This window comes from Poecilia formosa, unplaced genomic scaffold (genome assembly GCF_000485575.1).
Source record: "Poecilia formosa unplaced genomic scaffold, Poecilia_formosa-5.1.2 Scaffold791, whole genome shotgun sequence".
Classification (NCBI taxonomy): Eukaryota; Metazoa; Chordata; class Actinopteri; order Cyprinodontiformes; family Poeciliidae; genus Poecilia; species Poecilia formosa.
Window position 1 is genome coordinate 65920 of NW_006800730.1, and position 23165 is coordinate 89084.

Below are 23165 nucleotides of genomic sequence, written 5' to 3' on the forward strand. Positions count from 1 at the left end.
AAGCTGCTTAATATATTAGAGAGTTCTGGTTTAACACAGTATGTCAAACAAGCAACACACACTCATGGACACACACTGGACCTGGTTATCAATAAACTTCACGTTTATTATGACATCTACAAAGAAAGACTACGTAAATATCACATAACACTAAAAAATGCAAGAGAGACTTTCTTTGCAGATGTCATAAACAAAACCGTTAACAACGCTCAAGCTCTATTTGCTACTGTTGACAGGCTCACAAACCCTCCTATGATGTTACCATCTGAATTTCAAACTAATGCCACCTGCAACAAGTTCTGCAGTTTCTTTTCATAAAAAATTCAAAAGATCAGAGGATTAATCTGCACATCCACTCCAAAGCCAGTACCAATGCTGTGCCCAAACAAAACAAATGCAGGAAAAATGACCCAATTTCAACTACTCAATTATAAAACCGAAGAAGAGATTATAAGCCAATAAAACTCCAGTTCCTGCTGTCTGGATGTCCTACCTACACATTTCTTTAAGAAAGTCCTGCCTGTCGTTGCCAATGATCTGATTCAAAGAGTGAACTCATCACTCTCTTCAGGTGTTTTCCCCAAGGCTTTGAAAACAGCAGTTATCAAACCACTGATAAAAAAGAACAATCTGGACAAATCACTACTGCAGAATTACAGGCCGATCTCCAACCTCCCATTCATCAGCAACATTATTGAAAAAGCAGTTTTTAAACAATTAAATAACTTCCTAACAATAATGAATCGGTTTAACTCCTTCCAGTCTGGTTTTCGTGCTCACCACAGCACGGAGAAGGCCCTTGTAAAAGTGTTCAATGACATCCATATAAACACAGACTGTGGGAGAACCACAGCTGGTTCTGTTGGACCTCAGTGCAGCTTTCGACACTGTTGACCACGACATTTTACTGAATCGACTGGAGAGTTGGGTCGGACTCTCCGGTCCAGTGCTCAACTGGTTTGAATCTTACATAAAGAACAGGGATTTCTTTGTTTCAATCGGAAACTTCTCATCAGAGAGGTCAAAGGTCGTATGTGGGGTACCCCAAGGTTCAATCCTAGGACCCCTTCTTTTCAATTTTTATATGCTCCCACTGGCTCAGGTTATAACAGGAAATAAGATTAGCTACCATAACTATGCGGATGATACACAGCTTTACATCACGATGTCACCAGGTGACTCTGAACCCATCGAATCACTGAACAGATGCTTAGAACAGATAAATGTGTAGATGTGTGGAGTTTAATAATTTAACTTTGTGTTTCCTTTGTGTGATTAAACATGTGATGTTTTATTATTTAATAGTTGCTTTATGTGACTTCTGTTTCATTATTTTTGTGCACAGCTCTTTGGTCGTGTTGCAGTTTAAAGTTCTCTAGAACTAAATCAGGAATAGAAACTCCAGAGCTGCAGAGGTCAGATGCTGCATGTTCATTTCTGATGTAAAATAAAGACAAAAACTGAATAAATAAATTACTTCTGGTGTTCCTCTTGTTATTTAAAACTCATGTTTTTAGACTCAGTTCAGGGAAAATATCAACTGAAGAAACTGAACCATGAATGTAAAGACAATCAGCCAGGAAATGTTTATTTTTTATGCATTTATTAATTTATTTTTCATTTCTGAGGTGAGGAGAAAACTCCATTAGGGAGGTGAAGATCAGGTGAGAAAGAAAAACAAAACAATTTAATCTAAATCTACAAACATGTGGATCAAACTGATGAAGATACAATTATAAAATTACATGCAAGAAGAAATTTGAGAATTTTATTTCATGGTTGGTTGATTTACTGAATCCCAGTTGTGTATCTTATCCAGTCCAGGTATTTACAAACATCCATGATCATAAGTGGTCTCTGACATGCGCACTCTGGGTGACCAAAAGAAATCACACCATAAATCATGCCGTTGTGCACTGCTGCTCCACCATAGTCGGTCTGTAGAAAAATTTAAATTGATACATTTATTTATGTTGTAAAACAGAAAATTCTTATTGCTGCAGAGAGATATTCAAGAAACAAGCTTACACGACATATATCCTTGTTTGGTGCTCCAGCATAGAATATATGCCCATATGTCTGATGGATTTGGGAAACCTGAACAACATTCATGAGACGCCTGCAGTTTGGTAGCCGAGCAACTGGGACATCTGATACTGGTGTCTGAAGCTTCAGCAACATGATGTCATACTGGTGGTGACGATGAGTATAAATCACAGGATTGTGTCGGATTACCTGATTGTAATGTATAACCGTCCGTGGATGAACTTTTAACATTGCTACGTTAGTCCTGCAGAAAAGATTAGATTATAATGAAAAGACAGAAAACCTGATCATCTGCAGATAAAACTGTCTTCATGTCTCTTTCCTAACATCCTGGCTTCCAGCAGTGAGCTGCAGTCAGGATCCACCCAGGGTGGATCAGAGTTCCTCCACAGAGAATTTTTGCATCACCCATTGCTGCTCTCCATCCGAATATGATGAAGACGCTCCAAGTTATCACAGTTTTGACCTCCAATGATTCTCTTCTGCAAAGAAACACTGAAACACCTGAAGAAGAGAAAGGAGGACTTTACTCAGAAATCAGGTGCAAACATGGCTGCAGGAACAGAAAGAGGATAAACAGTTAAAGATTAAAAAGCATCACAGTTTATATGCAAACAAGTTTCAGTCTGAAACAGAATCAGAGGGAAGTTTGAGAGTCACAGAGAGCAGCAGCCTCCCTGGAACCAGTGGACGTGTCTCCAGTGGCCCCAGTGTCTCCAGTGTTTCCGACTCACCCAGCCCCAGCAGCAGCAGCAGAACCTTCAGCAGAGCCATTGCTGATCCAGCTTCGTGTGAATATCTGCAGTCCTGCAGCAGCTTTTAAACTCTGTTCACAAATTCCTGCTGGAAAGAAAGCCACCAATCACAGGACAGACACCAATCTGTCCAATCACAGGACAGACACTGATCTGTCCAATCACAGTACAGACACTGATCTGTGCTGTCATCTGCATACAGAGAAACTTTAACGTGTCATTGTTCTAATGACACTTGTAAAAAGTATTTACAATGACAGATTATTTCACTAATAACTAAACATTTTCCCCTCTTATAACTGAAATAAACAACCAATAAAACTAGAACTTTTTCATCAATATTAAGGAGTTGACTCAAAACAAGCAGCTAATGTATTTTGATTCAAAGTTACTTGTAAATTAGTTTTGCTTTATCTCAAGTGAACTGAGAGATTTGAACTAGAAAGTAAACTAAAAATAAATGGTAAATTTCTGTTTTTAAGTGCACAAGCTTGCAGCGAATTTTGCTCAAGAGAAAATTTGATTGCAAACTTTATGAAATAAAACTGATTTTTTTTAAGAAAGAGCAACTCATCATTGTTTTTGGGTTGATTTTTTTTTTAAGAAAAAAATGGTTTCCAATCTACAAGAATTTGCATCTGAAAGCAGAAAACAGTTTGTTTCTTTTATTTTGGAAAAGAACAATATAAGTGCTGGGTGGTGAAGAGCATTTGCAGTTGTTGTAATTGCAAATTATAGCAAAACATTTAAACTCACAGAAATTCACACAACTAAATGAAAACATTTCTGATTTTTTAAAACACATTTAAAAGAAACCTGTGGTAAAATTTTAACTGTTAGGATCTGGCTTTTTTGGTTTTCTTTGAGGGTTGTTTTTTCCTTTTGCTCGCTGTTTTGCCCATCAACCACTAGATGGAGCCGTGGAGGCGGCCCACAGGAGGGTTGGATGGCTGACGTCATCGTTCATGCCAGTGATCAATCATCTTGTTACCTGGAGCTTAAGAGAAGCAGAGGCTTGTGATTATCAATCCAGGTGGTGGCAGTAAGGCACGGTCAGGCTGTGAATGTTTGGAAAGATGTCCAAGAAAAATAGGGTTGCCACCTTTCAGAAATCAAAATAAGGGACGCCCACCACGGCGTGTCACCCTATTTTCATGGGGTGGGATGGCCACTGCAGCGATAGACAATATTTATGGCAGTGTTATTTGCCAATCAATATTGGAAAATATTGGCAAATAACACTGCCACACTTATAAAAGTTATGTGAAAATTCTGGTATTCTAAAGGGTATTACTAAAATATTTATACAAGTGAGGAGTTAGGTTTGGAGGCTGGTTCTAGATCAAATTTACCACAAGGGCCAGGGTAGTCCATGTTTTCCATGGCGACACTTAAAAAAGAATGAAACAAAAAACAGAGCAATATTTCATCTTTTGATATATCAAGTAAGTCAAAGAGCCACTTGTGTCTCCAGAGATACAGGTTGCAGAGCCCTGATCTAGCAGATGGAAAGTAAGATCCAATATCAATACAGCAGCTAAAAGTGCAGCACTATAATTTTTAATTCATTGTTAAAATAAAATTGTGAAGGTTAAAAAAAATCCACCTCTGAATATTAACAAAATACATTTATTTTGCATAATTTCTTCTGTACCCCGTTGGCCCCCATCTAGATCCGCCCCTGGGCAGCAGGTCTGTGTCTGACACATTAAGTGACCACCAAACACTAAATTAATGTCAACATTTCTTAATAAACAAACAGAAAGCCCTAACAAATCTTTTTAAAGTAGGACATATTTATTTATTTACTGTTAATCTCTTAATATGATTTGTTCTTTAAATGGCACCTTTGTATTATTTTGGCTGATACGATTATACATTAAATAAGCAAATAATTGATTATCTAATAATCAAACCATAACAGTCTACGAAAACCACAATAAGAAACTAAATCAGTCATAGCTTAACTTAATCAGTCTTAGCAAATTAAATACCTGAAAATACCATATCAGCCTCAGGAGATGATTGAGGGACGAAGGACGCTGATGTCTGGTTCTTTAGGTTCTAACCGGGTCTTCAGTTCCTCTCCTGATCCATTCTGTCTGACATCATGCAGCACTGCACACCGCGCCAGGATGGACACATTTGTTTTAACTGACTGTTTTCGTCTTCACTAACATGTTCAGCCTGGGATTTGAGTCTTCCCTCTCACATCCGTATCTTTATGAGAGGTTTTGGTTCTAAGGACGGTGGAGAATTGGGTTGAGGATGTTTTAAAAAGACACGGTCGATAGCAGCTCACCGCGGCTGTGTAATGTCCGTCTCTAGGCAACCACAAGAGCGTTGGTCCATAGCGTTCTGGGGGTTCCTTTTGCTCACACCACGACAATTTAGCTTACCTTAATATATCCTGTGTTTTATTTTGGTCATTGTTGAATTAGTCTTGATGTGTGATAGGGATGTCTATGGGACATTCAATCTGGAGAGACTCAGACAGAGAAGGAAAGCGATTAAAAAGTTTAATGACAAATAAACATTAAAGTCCTTTGGCGTTCAGGCCCTGGCCGAGGACGTCAAGCTGGAACTTCAATAAGCTCGATAAACATTCCTAACCCTAATTTAGCCATCAGCAACTCTAAACAGGTGGGTTTTAAGTTGAGATTTAAAGGCACCCAGTGTTTCAGCTGTTTTACAGTTTTCTGGAAGTTTGTTCCAGATTTGTGGTGCATAGAAACTGAATGCTGCTCCTCCTCATTTGGTTCTGGGGATGCAGAGCAGACCAGAACCAGAAGATCTGAGGGGTCTAGATGGTTGGTACGGCAATAACAGATCTTTAATATATTGTGTTTCTAAACAGTTCAGTGATTTATAAACTAACAACAGTATTTTAAAGTTTATTCTTTGAGCTACAGGGAGCCAGTGAAGGGATTTTAAAACTGGTGTTATATGCTCTATCTTCCTGGTTCTAGTCAGAATGCGAGCAGCAGCGTTCTGGATCACCTGCAGCTGTTTGATTGATTTGTTAGTCAGACCTGTGAAGACGCTGTTGCAGTAATCAATCGGCTGAAGATAAATGCATGGATGAGTTTCTCTAGATCGCGCTGAGACATAAGTCCTGTAATCCTGGAGATTTTCTTCAGGTGATAGAAGGCCGACTTTGTGACTGTCTTAATGTGGCTCTGAAGGTTCAGGTCAGAGTCCATCACTACTCCCAGGTTTCGGGCCTGATTGCTGGTTTTCAGTTGTAATAATTGAAGTTGTGCATTGATTCTAGTTCGCTCCTCTTTAGGTCCAAAGATAATAACTTCAGTTTTATTTCTGTTCAGCTGGAAAAAGTTTTGGCACATCCACACATTTATCTGTTCTAAGCATTTGTTCATGTTCAGTGATTCGATGGGTTCAGAGTCACCTGGTGACATCGTGATGTAGAGCTGTATATCATCCACGTAGTTATGGTAGTTAATCTTATTTCCTGTTATAACCTGAGCCAGTGGGAGCATATAAATATTGAAAAGAAGGGGCCCTAGGATTGAACCTTGGGGTACCCCACATATGACCTTTGACTTCTCTGATGAGAAGTTTCGGATTGAAATAAATTGAATCAGTAAAGATCCGTCCAGAAGAATCGGATCGTTCCTGAATGTCATATCAATGCAGACTTTGGTCACAGCGTTGTCCCATATTTGCGACACCTCAGTCAACACCTCCACACAATAATTCAGCGCATGAGTGGCAACTTTTTTTCATCGCAGATGCAACATATGTGTCTCAGTACAGCTAGCTTTGCTAGCATCACATCCACAGATCTTACCTTTCTTTAAGCTTTCCTTCCAAGTGACGCTAAAAGTTGGACTACGTCCACTGTCTGTGAAAGCGAAGCGCTGCTGATTTTACATGTCGCCATATCTTATGGTTTATGCAGCGCTATTATATTACTGACGATCAGACAGACATCTTCTCCCGCTCAGAGGAAACCACTGCGCATGTCTGGAGCTCCTCGTGCGAGTAAAGGTGGAGGCGATGGGTGACAACAGACACTAAGTCATGTTATTGCTTGGATTTTACGGCGCCACCTTAAGACCCTGAACTTCACATTTTAACGGAAAAAAGCGCAACGCGACTTGGATGTAATGAGTAACGCGACAGTTTTGTAGAAATGTAGTGAAGTAGAAAGTACAGATACTTACTGTAAAATGTAGTGGAGTAAAAGTAGAAAGTAATGTTTTTGAAGTTGCGTTGTGTTTTTGTTTTTTCTCTTCCTTTGTTTCCTGTGTTAACAGTTCATTCCTGTAAAAGTATGATTCTATAATTCTAGTTTATGAAAACAGCTTTTTTCTTGTTGTACTAAATCAGCCCATTTTATTTGCTATATTTGAAGCCGGGACGCTTTTCTGTTGTGAGGGGGAAGTAGTGCAAGAGTGAAAATTGGAGTTATGAAAATGTAAAATGTTTTGGAAATGTTTTATTTTGAAAGGCTTCTCGGATGGGGAGAAGAGCAAACATTCGGTTACAGCCGAGTGCAGGACAGCTGAGTTCGGTGACAGCTGATTGAGGAATTAAATGTTCGACACTGAGAAAGAGCTCAATTGTTTCTGTGGATTATTCTACAAAGGAGAATCACAGTATCTGGACACCCACAAGTCTTACAATATGTATCATGTAGCAATTTCCATAAATTTGGTTAGAGTACTGTGATAGGATAAAACAAGACCAGTTTTTGTTAGGGGTTGTGTAAAACTGAGAGTAGAGGCCCTCCCAGAGAAACTGTCAATATTTTCAACTGAGAAAATTATAACTCACTTGCAAAATGTTCCTCTTCTCTCTGGTGCTTGGGCTGCTGTTTCTACCAGAAGGCAAGTTTTTGATTAATTAATATTATTCTAACTTCGCATTATTTAGTGTGATTTCATTAAATGTAGCTTTTCTCCTCTCACATTAAAAGCTACAATAATCTAGTTTTTGCTTTTCTTGTTAAGCCTTTCAAACTATTCCTTCTCACTCTGTATTTTCTGCTGATGTGATTCAGCCATTTTCTCTTGGTTAAGAACAAGACACCGGCACTTAGAAAAAGTGCTATATCACTGCTTCCTTCATACTTTGTTGACAATGAAAGTAAATTTTCTCTTTATTAGCCGACACCCTGAAATGTGAATGTGAATCAAGAACATATGAAAGTTGCTCTGAGAAAACAACTGAATGTTCCTCACAGAATGATCGTTGTTCAGCAGCAATATCAGTGATGTTTGAAGGTAAGTATTTGTGAGGTTTTCAGTTGTTGGTTCTTTGTGACCTCATCACTTTAAAATTTGTGTTCTTTGATTGTAGATGGTACAAAGGTTTATGAAGTTAACTTCAAAGGTTGCGCTATGCATGAAGTATGTGTTGACTACTCCTTCAGCTATGGAGCGTACAGATTTGTTGAAAAGATTACCTGCTGCAATGGAGACCTCTGCAACACTGAAGTACCTGGTAATTAATTCCCTAATGTTATTTTTTCCACAATTTGAATTTACAAATCAAAAACATCTTGTTTCTTAAAACAGAGAACATTTTAAGCAATCATTGTAGAAATGGATAAAAAAATAGAATACAGTTAGTTTTGTGATTCTAGCTTCATCTGCATATATTTTAGCAGAAATTAGTTAGTGATAAATAAATAAATAAAGCTTTGAAGAAAATGTTGGTATAATTTGGAATTTTGTAACTATCTCTGTATCTTAGATTACAAGCTCACTCCAAATGGGAAAAAGTGTTTTACCTGTGAGAAAGAAAACTGCATGAAAACTCTTAACTGTGAAGGGAATGAAAACTACTGTTTCACAGCAACAAGTAAGAGGCCAACATTTTTGCATGCTCCATATTTATTTTCAGAAGAATGTTAAGATCAAATCTAAACATTTTGCTAACATGATAATGTATTTTCTTTTCTTTTTTTTCAATGTGTAGAGAATCAGACATTGAAGGGATGTGCCTCCAAGCTGATCTGCTCATATCAGTTAAATCCGTTTCCCGGAGCAAATTTTAGCTGCTGCCAGGGCGACTACTGCAACAGCGCCAGCAGTGCCAGTCCCGCCCTGCTGCTCCTGCTGGTGCCACTGTTGATCTCTACCTTATTTTCATAATGATAGAAAGTACTGCATTGTTGTCATGCTTTCGTTTTAAGCATAATTCATTTAATAAATCTGTTTTTCTTTTAACTGATTCTCTATAAATTCAGTTAGGTAAGACCACGCTAAATTTTGTAGACATTATCAATACTTCTTTGCTGTTGTATACTAAAAAAAAAATCCTGAATAAATGTAAAAAAAAAAATATTCTGTGTCCAGTACCTTTCTGATTGTAAATGTTTATTTTTGATTAACTGAAATTATTTAAAGGCATGAACAGAAAAGCTGGGGGTGAAAGGAGAGAGGGATAAAACTAGGTGTGTGTGAATGATTATTTTTAAGATAACTGAATGGCTGTTGCTAAATGGCACAGCCTCTTCTGCCCCAATAGCACAAGTACTTCTAAATAAAGAGAAAACTCACCATTTGTAATATGTTTCTCCAATGGTGTGTTCTCACCAAACGAGTTTTGAGCGTCAGGCAGATTAAAAGACAGTTATCAGTGATACTGGCAAAATGTATGTAAACTTTTGCATTCGTTAGAAAAGTTACCAAGCATTTTCTAAAAAGTATTTTCTGGCATTTATCAAATTTAGTAATAACTTTAGTAATTCCAACTGATCTAAAACTGGAGAGGTTTTGTCTGATTTAACTTCAGATGTGATAAAAATGTTTCTTTATATTTGATGAACATAAATATCTGGTTCTAACTTTATGTTTTATGTTATTCAAAACTCAACACCATGTGGAACATGATTTCTTGGATATGAAAATGGTTTTCCACATAAGGGAGATCAGGTTAATACCACCTGTGTACAAATGTCTCAGTGCCTAACATCTAACAAAAGCCGTCAGTTTAGTTTGTAATATATATATTTGTATAGTAAGCTCTTGTTTATGATTATGTAAATCTTTTCATGCAAAGCAAAAAACAAACTGTTGAAAGGAGTATTTCTATGTGTTGGATCAGAATGCAAATATTATTTTTATTTTGACTAGTCACTTCTTTTTAAGTCACAAAAACAAAATGCTACAAGAAAAACCATGTGGAAACAGGTGGTTTTTGAATGCTCTTCTGATTTGATTTTTTAAATAATACATGCCATTTATTTCTTGTAAATGGATAAAGATGGTCAATATTTTTCCAGAAATATGGTGGAACAAATCTCACACCTTGAAAGTCGCCATTATAACAAGCTTTCTATTGGACTCAGGCTCCAGAGGCCACGTCCTCCTTAAGCCTCTTTTTGGTCTCTTGAACATTGAGCCCAAATGTAACAACATTTATAAGCATATTTTCAAGACTGTGTTGAGGATTTTTACCCATCATGTTGCTTGTGCAGTGTTGTAGGCAAGGAAGTTACAATTTTAATAAACTTTGCTGAGGCAAAGCAGCCAGCATACAATGTTACACTTATACACAGAATCAGAGGAGTTTCTGATGATGCAAAAAATTTGTGAAGGAGTTTAGGTTGAAATATGTAAAAACTGTTTTCATTTTCTGTTTGAGCTCTTTTATTTTCAAAAACCTTGAATAATTCAAAGTTTATAAATAACTCGCTGTTTCTATAGCATTTGAATTATTCAAGGTTAAAACTAAATCTGCAAAGATTAACAACCAGCCAACATGACAAGATGTAATCATGGAACTGTGCGAATAAATATTCAAAATTATATCTGTTTTTCCTGTAAAATCTGATCTTTTTGTTGTTTTACGGATCAAACACAAATGTCTTGAAATGGCACATGGCTCACACCTCTGTTTTACTCTCTAACTGCAGCAAAGTGCAGGAAACTGGTTTCACTGGACGTTAGATTTATTCTTCTGTAAGATTAAAGCACCAACAATGAATAATGTTCATTTTAAAATCTGTGAGCTGTAATCATCAGTCATTAACATTAAAACATAAAGCATAAAATGCACAGTAATGAACCTTAGTGTAAACTGAAAGACGCTTTTCTTTCCACCTGCTCAGTCCATCACCTCATCATGCGCCTCCTTCCCATCTATACCGATCTCGTCTGGGTCGGGCCTGGTTAATACTTGAATGGGAGACCGCCTGGGAACACCAGGTGCTGTAAGCTTTTGCTGGCTCTTTTACTAAAATATCTTTTGTGAAAGATCATACTAAAGCAAAAATGTACCACAGCAGAGGTAAGAACAGATACAGAAGTGGTCAGTGGTGAATTAAAAAGTGTGAAAATTCAAGAGTCTTTAGTGTTAAAAACACCACCAGGTGTTTTTACCACCTGGTTGTGGTAAAAACACCTGATATAACAGTGGTTCCCAAACTTTTTCTTTTGCGCCCCCCAGTGGTTTCCAAACATTTTCTGCGCCCCCCGCTATGGATTACAAATGGCTGTCTGGTTGAAACGATGGGTGTGACGGGGGGGCATCGAATTTTTTGATGTTAGGAAACTTTATTGAGTTTCCTAACATTAAAGTCCAGACCAAATGTGTTCAAAGCATTCAAGTTTATAGAAAGCCATCAAGCTCACATATACATAAAATATGATTTTTAACACGTAAACANAAAGTTTATTTTCTCTTTGTTTTAAGTAGCTGACACCCTGAAATGTAAATGTTCACCAAGCATCTATGGAAGTTGCTCTGGGGAATCTGAATGTCCCTCACAGAACGATCATTGCTTAACAGCAACACAAACCACAATTCATGGTACGTATGTATGAGTTTTCCAGTTGATGATTCTTAGTTTGTGACTAACCCACTTTAAAATTTGTGTTCTTTGATCACAGGTGATAAGGTTTCTGAGCACAATGTCAAAAGTTGCATGAAGGCTGAACTGTGTCTTGACTTCTCAATCAACAATGGATTTCATAGATTGCTGCAAAAAAGCAGCTGCTGCAATGGAGACCTCTGCAACACCCAAACTGACTACCCAAAACCTGGTAGTTAATTCCCTGATTGTATTTTTCAAGACTGTGCACAATTTGAATTTGCAGTGCCCACAAGCTTTTTAAATCTAATTCAAAAATAGGCTAAACAAATAAAATATAGTTTTGTGATTCTAGCTTCATCTGCATATATTTTAGGAGAAACAAGTTGGTGACAACAAAATGAAAGCTTTTAAGAAAAAACTATAATAAAGCTTCATTTCTTTTCAACTGAATAACTATTTTTGTATCTTAGACAACAAGTCCACTCCAAATGGCAAAAAGTGTTTCGCCTGTGATGGAGAAAACTGCATGAAAACCCTTAACTGTCTAGGGGATGAAAACTACTGCGTCAAAGTAACAGGTGAGAGGCCAACATGTCTGCATGCTTCATATTTATCCTCAGAAAAATGTTAAGATCAGATGCAAATGTGTTACTCGCATCATAACTATTTTTATTTTTACAGGAAATGTACAAGGAGTAAGTCTGACGACGAAGGGATGTGCCTCTAAGGCAGTGTGCTCAGATCAGATTTCTTCAGTGGTGAATCAGGTCACTTCACGGATTCTTGGACAAGTCATTGGAGTAAAGTTGAGCTGCTGCCAGGGCGACTACTGCAACAGCGCCAGCAGTGCCAGTCCTGTCCTGCTGCTCCTGTTGGTGCCTCTGCTGTTTTCTAACTTATTTTCTTAGCTCACAGAAAATTCTGCATTGCTGCCATGTTTTCTTTTTAATCACAATTAATTTGATAAATCTCTTCATTTTATCTGATTCTATAAAAACTTGGTTAGTTGAGCAACATTTTGGAATTAACAATGTCCTCTATGCTTTATTGTTGTATACTAAAAGAATCTTCCTCAATAAATGCAAAGATTTTTTTTTGAAATTCTGGGTCCAGTACTTTTCTCATTCTAGATGGTTAGTTTCAAAACAAGAAAATTGTCACGATCCGTGTTTCTGTGTGTTTATTTTTGAGATTTCCTGTGTTCAGTCCTGCTTTTCCTGTGAGTCTCTGTCTTGTCCTCCCCGATTGTTTCCCAGGTGTGTCTCATCCCCTTAATTACCTTGTGTGTATTTATACCCACCTTTTGTCCTTGTCTCTCCTTGGATCCTTGTCTAATCTTGTCATTGTTGTCTAATGCCGACTGATGTTCTTCGTGCTGTTCCCTGTTGCTCTGTTTACCTGGATTATCACCATTAAACTCATCATCTTCACCTTCAACCTGGGTCTACCTGCGTCCGTATCCTCACCACAACAAACCTCCACATGACAAAAATTACTTGATGTTATAAATGTGGAATAAACATTTTCCTTTTTCTTTGTTTTAATATTAAAAATTGTTTGTTCAAAGAGAAGTTAAAAGCTTTCAGAGTGTGACCAGCAAGGGAGATCTATTTAAAAATCATGTATAAGATGCGCCCGAATACAGACTGAATAGTACGCAGTATTTTATTAACAATTTTCTTAAAACATTTCTTTCTTTAAAAACATGGCTGCTCGGTCCTTGAAAAGAAAGGGAACATGTCAGATACGAACAGCTCTTAATTATTACAAAAATCAAATCAAACGCCAAAAAAGCAAACAAATTAGTAATTTAAAAAATGGACAACAAAGTCAAAATGTAAAAGAAAAACACTCCAAGCAATGGAACAAATTGTTGGCAGTTGCCACCCCAAACGAGAGCCTCGCCACCCCTGTTGACACCCCAGCTAGCGACAATCAATTCAATAAATAGTTATGGCAAATCGGACTTTAAGCGCATGAAACTCTTTTTTCCGACAACATTGAATGCAACACAATGTAACCTGACACCTACTGCTGAGTAGCAGGAAGTGCGAGAGAAGGACAGAGCGATCCAGCATTGTTGGATATGTTACTAGACTGGACATTACGTGATTTATCGTAAGTCACACATGCGCCATTGCTCTCCATTGAGTCAGGAATATCGGTGGTCAGGAAACTACTACAATCACGCAAAGAATCAGAACAACGGACGCGATGTTTAGCAGTTAATTCAACCATATATAATGGTAATACGGGCTTCAGATCAGGTGAGGAAAACGTTTTAATTTTAGGAAAACATTGAACAAGTGAGTGGTGGGTCAGTTATACTAGCCTAACCTCTGCTGGCTGCTGGCACCTTAACATGTTCGGTGTGTTTTGGTACAGGTGTTATGCCCAGAAACGCATGCCTGCCCAAAATTGCATCCCCTCTCGCGGGAGCGCGCATCGGTTTAAAGTCTCGCATATTGACGAGAAACCGGACTGAAATATGACCGAAGAGGAAATTTTAAAGATATTTGTTACATTATCACGTTTCTTAACCATGTAATCCCTAAAATGGTGGGTTTTATTTCGCAAATTACTTGAAATAAATACGGTTTTTACACCTTTATTGACACACATGAGCCGAACTTTTTTTCAGTCCGTCTGTTGAAAACGTTCTCCGCAAATGGTTTGAAATTCTCTGTTTTTTCTTTTGATACCATAATAGCTTAAAAGCATTACAAAACAGGGGCCCATTATGTAGAACATTTTACATCATGCTTAACTTTCTAGTCTGTTAATGTAGGAGGAAATGCATTTTAATTTATGAGCCTGAAAATATTTGCATCCATCCTGTTGATATAAAAATTATAGCATTAGCTCAGAGAACAAGTGTCATTACGTAGAAAAGATGAAATCCTTTCAGCTCTTTATTTCTCCAAGTTAGAACAGGGATGCATTTTTTTGGCAATTTGCTTTTCCAGCCTGCCAAAATATGCATCCCCTCTTTATTCTCCTCAAATATTCTGATTATGTAAAAAAATATATTTCACACTTAACTTTTTTTTTCTTAAAGTTAGCACAGGGATGCATTTTTTGGCAACATACATGCCTTATTTATTGTCCCCCATATATGAAACTTATGTATTACATATGATTTTCATGCAGGATGGTCAGTTATGATATTTTTTGTATCAGTACAAAAGTCATGTTCAACATTTTTATTTATTGTTGTCATAATAAATCACACTCAATAATGTTGACATAATTGTCTGTATTGTGATTGTAAATGGTTCCCCTTATTACAATTTTTCATTTTATTTTTATTTATTGAGAGCATCATTAAATATGAACGTATTTGAATTGATTGTTCGACACATTGTATTGTATGTACTTAAAATTCATACTTGTCTATATTTCCAGTGTACTACTCACTCGTATTGCATGTATTTCAATCAATCAATCACTCAAATTTTATTTGTATAACACATTTCAGCAGCAAGACATTTCAAGGTGCTTTACATAAAGAAAAAAAGAACAGCATGTGACATTGAATAAACAGTAAGAAAGAGAAAGAGATTTTGTAAAAAAAAATGTATTTATGTTATTCTTTAGCAGTGATTGTTTTTCCAGTCTATGTTTGTTGAGACAAAAATTCTCAGAGATATTATATCAGAAAATATTAAGGAATAGTTATTTTTGTTACATTTTCTGTTAATAAAATAGAAAATCAAAGAATTTTGATAAAACTATTAGTCCGTATTGCCCATCTTTATTCCATATTTCACCGTACTTGTACTTCCTCTCTATTTTAGCCAAAAAACTCTTACTTCATTATTCCACAATACATGTGCTGAAATTGATCAATTTTACGGAAAACGAGTCTGAAAAGAAAGTATGACATGTTTCTTTTCTACTGGTGACATTTTCATTTTTCTTTTGAAGTGTAAATGTGACTTTAAAAATCACAGCATTTTTCATCAATACATCATTTCAATATAAATTTGAAACACACAAATACAACCTTTCACCTTCTGAAATAATGAGCTAACAAACAAATATTGATAATTAAGAAGAAGCTTTATGTTGACAAAACCCAATATCACCTTTAGTAAAAACAATAATGAACTCAAAATATTCTTATGTTGTTATTTGACAATTCTGATTTTTTTATTTACAGATCGCATGTGCCATGTACAACTGATGGTACCACCAAGGCTGTGTTAATTTCCCACCGGCACAGACTTCTGCTGTGCAATGTGCTTATAGATTTTATTTTTGCACCAACACACTTCTTTAATTAATTTTTTTTTTTCATTTTTATGTTAAACCAAAATAAAAATTGTTTGTATATGCTTTACATTTAGCAAGGTTGCATGTCAGATTTATTTCCTTCTCTAGGAGTAAGTCTGACGACGAAGGGATGTGCCTCTGAGTTAGTGTGCTCAGATCAGTTTTCTTCACTAGTGAATCAGTTCACGTCACAGATTTCTGGACAGGTCACTGGAGTAAAGTTTAGCTGCTGCCAGGGCGACTACTGCAACAGCGCCAGCAATGCCAGTCCTGTCCTGCTGCTCCTGCTGGTGCCTCTGATGTTTTCTAGCTTATTTCCTTAGCTCATAGAAAATTCTGCACTGCTGCCATGTTTTCTTTTTATTCACAGTTTATTTGATAAATGTTTCTGCAGACAGAAACCAGCATCAACACATCCTTTGAACATAAATTGTCTTCTTTCAAAGATGCCTAGCTTTTGAATCTTACTGAGCTAACAAAAACACATAATACTTAAATACTGTAGTTTATCTTCATCACACTTATAAAATAAATCTGGAGAAACATCAAGGATTTTACCAAACAATTTCTGAGAATCATATGTATCATGTCGCAATTTCTTTAAATTTGATTAGAGTATTGTAATTGGATTTTTTAAAATTATCCAATTACAATACTCTAATCAAATTTAAAGAAATTTGATTTAAATTTGATTGGCTGGTAGTGTGTTTCTTTTACATACACTATTAATCTGCCAATCACAAACAGGAGGATCTGCTTAGTTAGGGGTGGTGTAAAACTGAGCGTAGAGTCCCTCCAAGAAAAACTTTAGATATATTTTTTCATCTGAGAAAATTATAACTGACTTGTAAACCACAAGCAAAATGTTCCTCTTGACATTGAAGCAAAATGTGCCAGGAGTACAAATAAATGTAAACGTTTTTTGATCCGTGTTGAGTTAAAAACGTCTGAAAATACGGGGAGCTAAAGTTGTTATCGCCCCCTGGTGGTGGCAAAAGCCTACAGCACCCGGTATTCCCAGGTGGAACTCCCATTGAAGTCGTAACCGCGTGCACAACTCACGTGGAAACAACAGCAAAATGTTTCTCTTCACTTTGGTGCTTCAAGTGCTGTTTCTACCGGAAGGTAAGNATTAAAGTCCAGACCAAATGTGTTCAAAGCATTCAAGTTTATAGAAAGCCATCAAGCTCACATATACATAAAATATGATTTTTAACACGTAAACAACTTGTTATCTGTGAGCGGCACATGTGGTTTATGTGTTAAACTTCTGCAGGCTGTTCTTGAGAAAACGTGTAGTGGTTTGTATGACTCAACTCCATGCACAGCTGCTTGCAGCTCGATAGAGTCTGCAGGACAGTGCTGGCATATTTATTTCCCTTGTTTTATTTTGTGTTATAAGCAGGTGAAGTTCTATTGTTGGCTTTATTTCTTACAGATACAGATCGTATTTTCTCTACCTCGAGCTGGACTGGTTTCATACCAGTAGTAGTAGGAGTTTTCGTTCCCTTCACAGTTGAGTGTTTTCATGCAGTTTTCTCCCTCACAGATGAAGCACTTTTATCCATTTGGATTGAACTTGTAGTCTAAAGAACTGCAGAATCATATTTTTTTTCTTCAAAGCTCCCACTTTTTTATCACCAACTTGTTTCACCCAAATGATCTGCATATGTATGGAGGTAAATTGGGGCCAAAAAGTTTCTTCAGAAGAAAAAAAATGAAACTGAATAAAATATTTAAAATAAAAAATAACATTTGAACCTAAGAAAATGTTCAAAACTACTTTTCAGATTGATTTTTTTTAAGCTTCAGATATATATTTTTTCAGATTCAAACTTCTGGCCCCATTTTGGCATGGGTGGTGGGGCCTCGGATGACTTACAGCTGGACAACTGCAGTCATTGTGTTTGAATCTGTAAAAAAAAAAATCTCTCAAACAAAAAAAAGCTTTAAATCTGAAAAGTAGTTTTGAGTATTTCTTTCAGGTTCAAATCTTTTTCTCCTTTTGAACAAACTTTATGGCCCCAATTTAACTTCATAGTAAAATCACAAAACTAAGTGTCTTCTACTTTTTCCAGTTCTGCCAATAGACTAAGGTTAAAAAATATGGGGTACATATTAAATATTTATTTCATACATGCACACTTGCACATACTCACACAAAGACCCAATGTTCACTTGGACTTTTCTGGATTTCAGCAGGTGATTGTTTAAATATGAGGAAACTGTCTTTAAAAACTCAATAAAGTTCACAGTTTCCTAACATTAAAGTCCAGACCAAATGTGTTCAAAGCATCCAAGTTTATAGAAAGCCATCAAGCTCACATATACATAAAATATGATTTTTAACATGTAAACAACTTGTTATCTGTGAGCTGCACATGTGGTTTATGTGTTAAACTTCTGCAGGCTGTTCTTGAGAAAACGTGCAGTGGTTTGTATGACTCAACTCCATGCACAGCTGCTTGCAGCTCGATAGAGTCTGCAGGACAGTGCTGGCATATTTATTTTCCTTGTTTTACTACCTGTCTGTGTTATAAGCAGGTAAAGTTCTATTGTTGGCTTTATTTCTTACAGATACAGATCATATTTTCTCTATCTCGAGCTGGACTGGTTTCATACCAGTAGTAGTAGTAATAGGTTATTTATTTTGTGACAAACTCCAAGAAGGTGTCCAGTCCTCATGGGCTTATAAGACACACAAACACGTTCAAAGATGCAGACAGAGACCAACATCAACACATCCTTTGAACATAAAGCATCCTCTTTCAATGGAGACAATTTTTTAAAACATACTAAGCTAACAGAAACAAATGATACTGTGGTGAACATTTTCATCAACGGAGCAAAAAAACATTAAATAAACACAGAAAGATCAATATTTATCTGTCTGAGTTTAATTCAAAGATTGTCACTGAACTTGTCAGAGAAGCAGAGCCCCGATGTGAGCTGGACTTGTGTGTGTGAAAGCAGGATGTGGGCAAATAACCCCACATCCTGTTCATGTGAGCAAATAATCCCACATCCTGCTTTCACACACACAAGTCTGAGAGGAAGAACAAAGGATGAACTCAACCCCCCATCACAAAAAAGGCAGAAGTGACACGGGTGTGTATAGAAAATACAATCATATCTCAAACATATTTGAAAACTTTCTCAGTGGGTCCAACCACTTTGAGCTGTTTTTGTACTTCATGCTAGACTCCTGCCTGCATGTGTGAACTGCAGGCAGGAAACCAAACAGACACATTTAATATTTTATTCTGCAATATTTAAATACTCAGACTTATAAAAGCAATCTGGACAAACATCAAGGATTTTACCAGATAATTAATTTTTGAGAAGTACACATATCTTGACACCAATTTCTTTGTATTCAGTTAGAGTACTGTTATTGGATAAAAAAAGACCTGCTTTTCATTGTGCTGCTTTTTACTTTATGAATCTGCCAATCACAAACAGGAGGATCTGCTCAGTTAGGGGAGGTGTAAAGCTGAGAGTAGAGCCCCTCCCAGAAAAACTTTCTATATATATTTTTCAACTGAGAAAATTATAACTCACTTGCAATCCCCCAGCAAAATGTTTCTCTTCACTTTGGTGCTTCAAGTGCTGTTTCTACCGGAAGGTAAGTTTTTTTTTATTACAGTTATTATTACATATCTGTCTAGTTTTCGTCATTCGGTGCTACCGTCAGAGAGAGAGAAGGGGAAGGCGGTGAGAATATAGTAGTTTCCCGGCCATAACGGGAGACTAGACGGGTATGATTAACGTAGCGTTGCATTTATTAGTGTGATTTCATTACATTTAACTGTTCTCCTTCTCTCACATTAAAAACTACAATAATCCAGTTTCTGCTTTTCTTGCTAAGCCTTTCAGACTTTTCCTTCCTACTCTGTATTTCCTGCCGTTTTTGTTTTGGTTAATAATAGGATTTTTGGCATTTAGAAAACATGTAATATCCCTGTTTCCTTTTCATACTTTGTTGACAATAAAAGTTCATTTTCTCTGTGTTTTAATTAGCTGACAACCTGAAATGTGAATGTGCATCAAACCTGCCTGGAAGTTGCACTCAGAAAACAATTGAATGTTCTTCACAGAACTATCGTTGTTCAGCAGCAACACAAGTCAAATTTCTAGGTACGTATTTGTGAGGTTTCCAGTAGTTGGTTATTAGTTTGGGACCTCCTCACTTTAAATGTTTTGTTCTTTAATTACAGGTGGTGCAAAGTTTTCTGAGCTCAACGACAAAAGTTGCGTTTTACCTGAACTTTGTCTTGACTTTTCTGTCAACTATGGAGCTTACAGAATGGTACAAAAGAGCAGCTGCTGCGATGGAGACATCTGCAATGCGAAGATTGACTACCCAAAACCTGGTAATTCATTTCCTTATTATGTTTTTCAATACTTTGAACAATTTGAATTTACAGTGCTCACAAACTTTTTTAAACCTATTTCAGACTTGGGTTAAAAAGTATAATCCACGTACAGTGAAAAATAAAAATAGTTGAACCAGCTTAAGTGAATTGCTTCAACTTGTAACAAGTAATTAAATCCAGTTTATCCAACCTTATTTATTAAGTTGGTTTAAGTTGACAAAATTAAGTCAGTCTTACTCAAATCATTTAGTTTAAGTCAAATAAAATAAAAGGATATTTTTAAGGGTTTTTTTGATTTGAGAGTAATTGGACTGTACTCAGTGCAGGGTTTACTAAAATTGCAATTATATTATTGCATGACATAAATAATCTTCACATACATTTGTACATTTGATTCTTGAGCACAGCTGCACAGGAGGATACAGAATTATGTACAAATATAAGGTTAGCACTAATCCATCTAGGCACTGAGTAGTACTCCCATGCACCATGCTCCCATTTACATAGTACATTTACATAGTACATTTACATAGTACATTTACATAGTACATGGCCTAAATGTAAATATTTAGGCCATATTTACATGGCCTAAATATGGCATATTTACATGGCCTAAATATGGCATATTTAGGCCATGTAGAGACAAACCTAGTTTTATTTCAACCAATCAATAAATTTTATTACATAGCAGCCTTCATCCTGGAAGCACAGGTGGAGGGATGTTTCAGAGGTTGTATTTTTCTCTTCCTGACTTTGGTTTGACGCCTCCAAGGTCATACAGTAAATTAAACAGAGATCAGTTTTCGTTGAAGAGCCTGAGAAAATAACTCACTAAGAGAAGAAAGCTGAAGGAGGTGCTGTTTGTACATATCTGGTGCCTGATAAGAAGTCATTCACTTTTATCTATTCTTCACTCCCAGGTTCTGCCGGAGTCTCAATGGTCATTTCTTTCTCTGTTTGAGCCTTGATTAAAATACAAACCACAATGCATTCTGTTATTCTTGATTCGTTTATTAATTGAAACAGTGTTTTATATCAAAATATGATTAATTTATTTCCTTAACATAAAGTTTTTGCAGGCTGCTTTTTTTATTGTCAGCACAGGTGAGCAGTGTATAGTGGAGCACAAAAAGCTCTCTTTACAGAGGATGAACAGAAACTGAACTTTCTGATCAGAATTTTAGCTTCTCCATATATTAGACGATACTCCCTATCGCTGTCTTGATCATCAGACAGGTCATCATTTATCTAGTGACAGATAGCAAAGGTCGTCATGCTGGGAATCAAACCTGCAACAGCTTCATCAATTCTCCTGATGTGAGTTGTGGTTCGCCCCTTCGCCGCCACAGCACCTGTTTGGTGCAGGATCTGTCCCTGGTGAAGATTGCGTCATGATGTCAGACGTAGGATATGAGCGCAGCATTAAACTTAGTTGTTGTGAAGTAAAGTTAAAGTAAAAAGTTACTTTAAATTAAAGATTTGTAACTTCTAAGTTAATTCAACACAAAAAGCAAGTTGTCATCAATAAACCTAAAGAATTAAGTCAGATTAAAGTAAAAAAGTTTGTAACATGAACTACAGACCAATAAATGTTTTAAAGTGTAGTGAGTTTAGCTTCATCTGCATATATTTTAAGAGAAACAAGTTAGTGAAAAAAAAGAAAGTTTTGAAGAAAAATGTTGTAATTTAGCATTTCTTGTCAATGGAACAACCATCTCTACATCCTAGATGACAAGCTCACTCCAAGTGGCAGAAAGTGCTTCAGCTGTGTGGGAGAAAACTGCATGAAAACTCTTGACTGTGTTGGGGATGAAAACTACTGCGTCAAAGTAACAGGTAAGAGACCAACATGTTTGCATGCTCCATATCTCTCCTCAGAAGAATTAGATATAAATGTGTTACTGATATCATAACTTCATTTTCACAGGAAATGTAGATGGAGCAAGTCTGACCGTGAAGGGATGTGCATCTGAGCTGGTGTGCTCAGATAAGACAGCTTCACTGGTGAATCAGTTCACTGGAGTAAAGTTGAGCTGCTGCCAGGGCGACTACTGCAACAGCGCCAGCAGTGCCAGTCCCACCCTGCTGCTCCTGCTGGTGCCTCTGTTGATCTCTACCTTATTTTCATAATGATAGAAAGTACTCCATTGTTGTCACGCTTTCGTTTTAAGCATAATTCATTTGATAAATCTGTTCTTTTTATTTGATTCTATAAAAAAGTTTTAGTTAAAACTTTTTTATACATTCCAACATTTTGGAATTAACATCTAATATACTTTGTTGTTTGTTTGTTTTTCATTTTGATTTTTTTTTTCCAAAGAGAAAATAAAAACTTTTAGAGAATAAGACTGTAGAGTCCAAATGAATCACTAACCTGGAGAGACTCAGAAATTATTAGCTCATAGAAATGATTGCATGGCTACCAACCTTTTAAAGCATCTAATGAATCTCTTATTTTCCTTTTAACTGGTTCTCTATGAATATAAGACCAAGCATAATTTTTTAAACATCTTCAATATTTCATTGCTATTGTGTACTAAAAGAAATAAACTAAAAATTTTAAATTCTAGGTCTAATACCTTTACCTTATAAAACATTTATTTTTTTAATGGATGCCACTGAGAATAATTAAGTGAAATGATTTCACCCCAAGAGCATGAATACTGCTGAGTAAAAAGAACATCCTTCTCTAAGGCTACGTTCACACTGCAGCCTGAAGTGATGCTGTAGGTACTGTAAGGCTTTGCCCCCACTAGGGGGCACTACCGATTCTTGCACTCTCCGTTTTCACACTTTTTTTAACTCGGCAGCACAGATCAAAAACTTTTACATTTACTGGTACCTAGCTCTGGCCGGTTTTGCTTCAGTTTCGTCGTTCACAAAAGATATATTAATGAAAGAGCCAGCAAAAGCTTACAGCACCTG

The 23165-nt window shown here is 36.6% G+C and overlaps 2 protein-coding genes across 4 annotated transcripts in view; both read left to right on the plus strand.

Moving 5' to 3' along the window:
* The window catches only part of LOC103131595 (phospholipase A2 inhibitor and Ly6/PLAUR domain-containing protein-like), a 42893-nt gene extending 30203 nt beyond the window's left edge, over positions 1–12690 (plus strand). The window contains exons 1-5 of one of the 2 annotated variants that reach the window (XM_016666770.1): positions 7594–7654; positions 11472–11585; positions 11666–11818; positions 12060–12167; positions 12271–12690. In XM_016666770.1, the coding sequence (XP_016522256.1) occupies positions 7609–7654; positions 11472–11585; positions 11666–11818; positions 12060–12167; positions 12271–12497 (648 nt within the window). In that variant the 5' untranslated portion in view covers positions 7594–7608 and the 3' untranslated portion in view covers positions 12498–12690. Of the gene's footprint in view, positions 1–7593; positions 7655–11471; positions 11586–11665; positions 11819–12059; positions 12168–12270 lie in introns of those variants that run through there. The other variant, XM_007543266.2, reaches the window with a different exon arrangement.
* Positions 12691–16534: 3844 nt separating this feature from the next.
* On the plus strand, positions 16535–22586 carry LOC103131597 (phospholipase A2 inhibitor and Ly6/PLAUR domain-containing protein-like). 2 transcript variants are annotated; one of them, XM_007543268.2, is made up of 5 exons: positions 16535–16989; positions 19885–20001; positions 20082–20237; positions 21969–22076; positions 22168–22586. In XM_007543268.2, exons 1-5 carry the CDS (start codon positions 16944–16946, stop codon positions 22368–22370), a joined length of 630 nt encoding a protein of 209 aa, XP_007543330.1. In that variant the 5' UTR covers positions 16535–16943; the 3' UTR covers positions 22371–22586. The 2 variants fall into 2 exon arrangements, with proteins under 2 accessions (XP_007543330.1, XP_007543331.1); XM_007543269.2 differs by lacking the exon at positions 16535–16989 and adding an exon at positions 19335–19489.
* The last annotated feature ends 579 nt before the right edge of the window (positions 22587–23165 follow it).

Coding starts and splice junctions, on each gene's coding strand:
- LOC103131597 (XM_007543268.2), top strand. CDS start 16,944: ATGTTTCTCTTCACTTTGGTGCTTCAAGTGCTGTTTCTACCGGAAG. Junction 20,238..21,968: donor GATTGACTACCCAAAACCTG/GTAATTCATTTC, acceptor TCTACATCCTAG/ATGACAAGCTCACTCCAAGT. Junction 22,077..22,167: donor CTACTGCGTCAAAGTAACAG/GTAAGAGACCAA, acceptor TCATTTTCACAG/GAAATGTAGATGGAGCAAGT.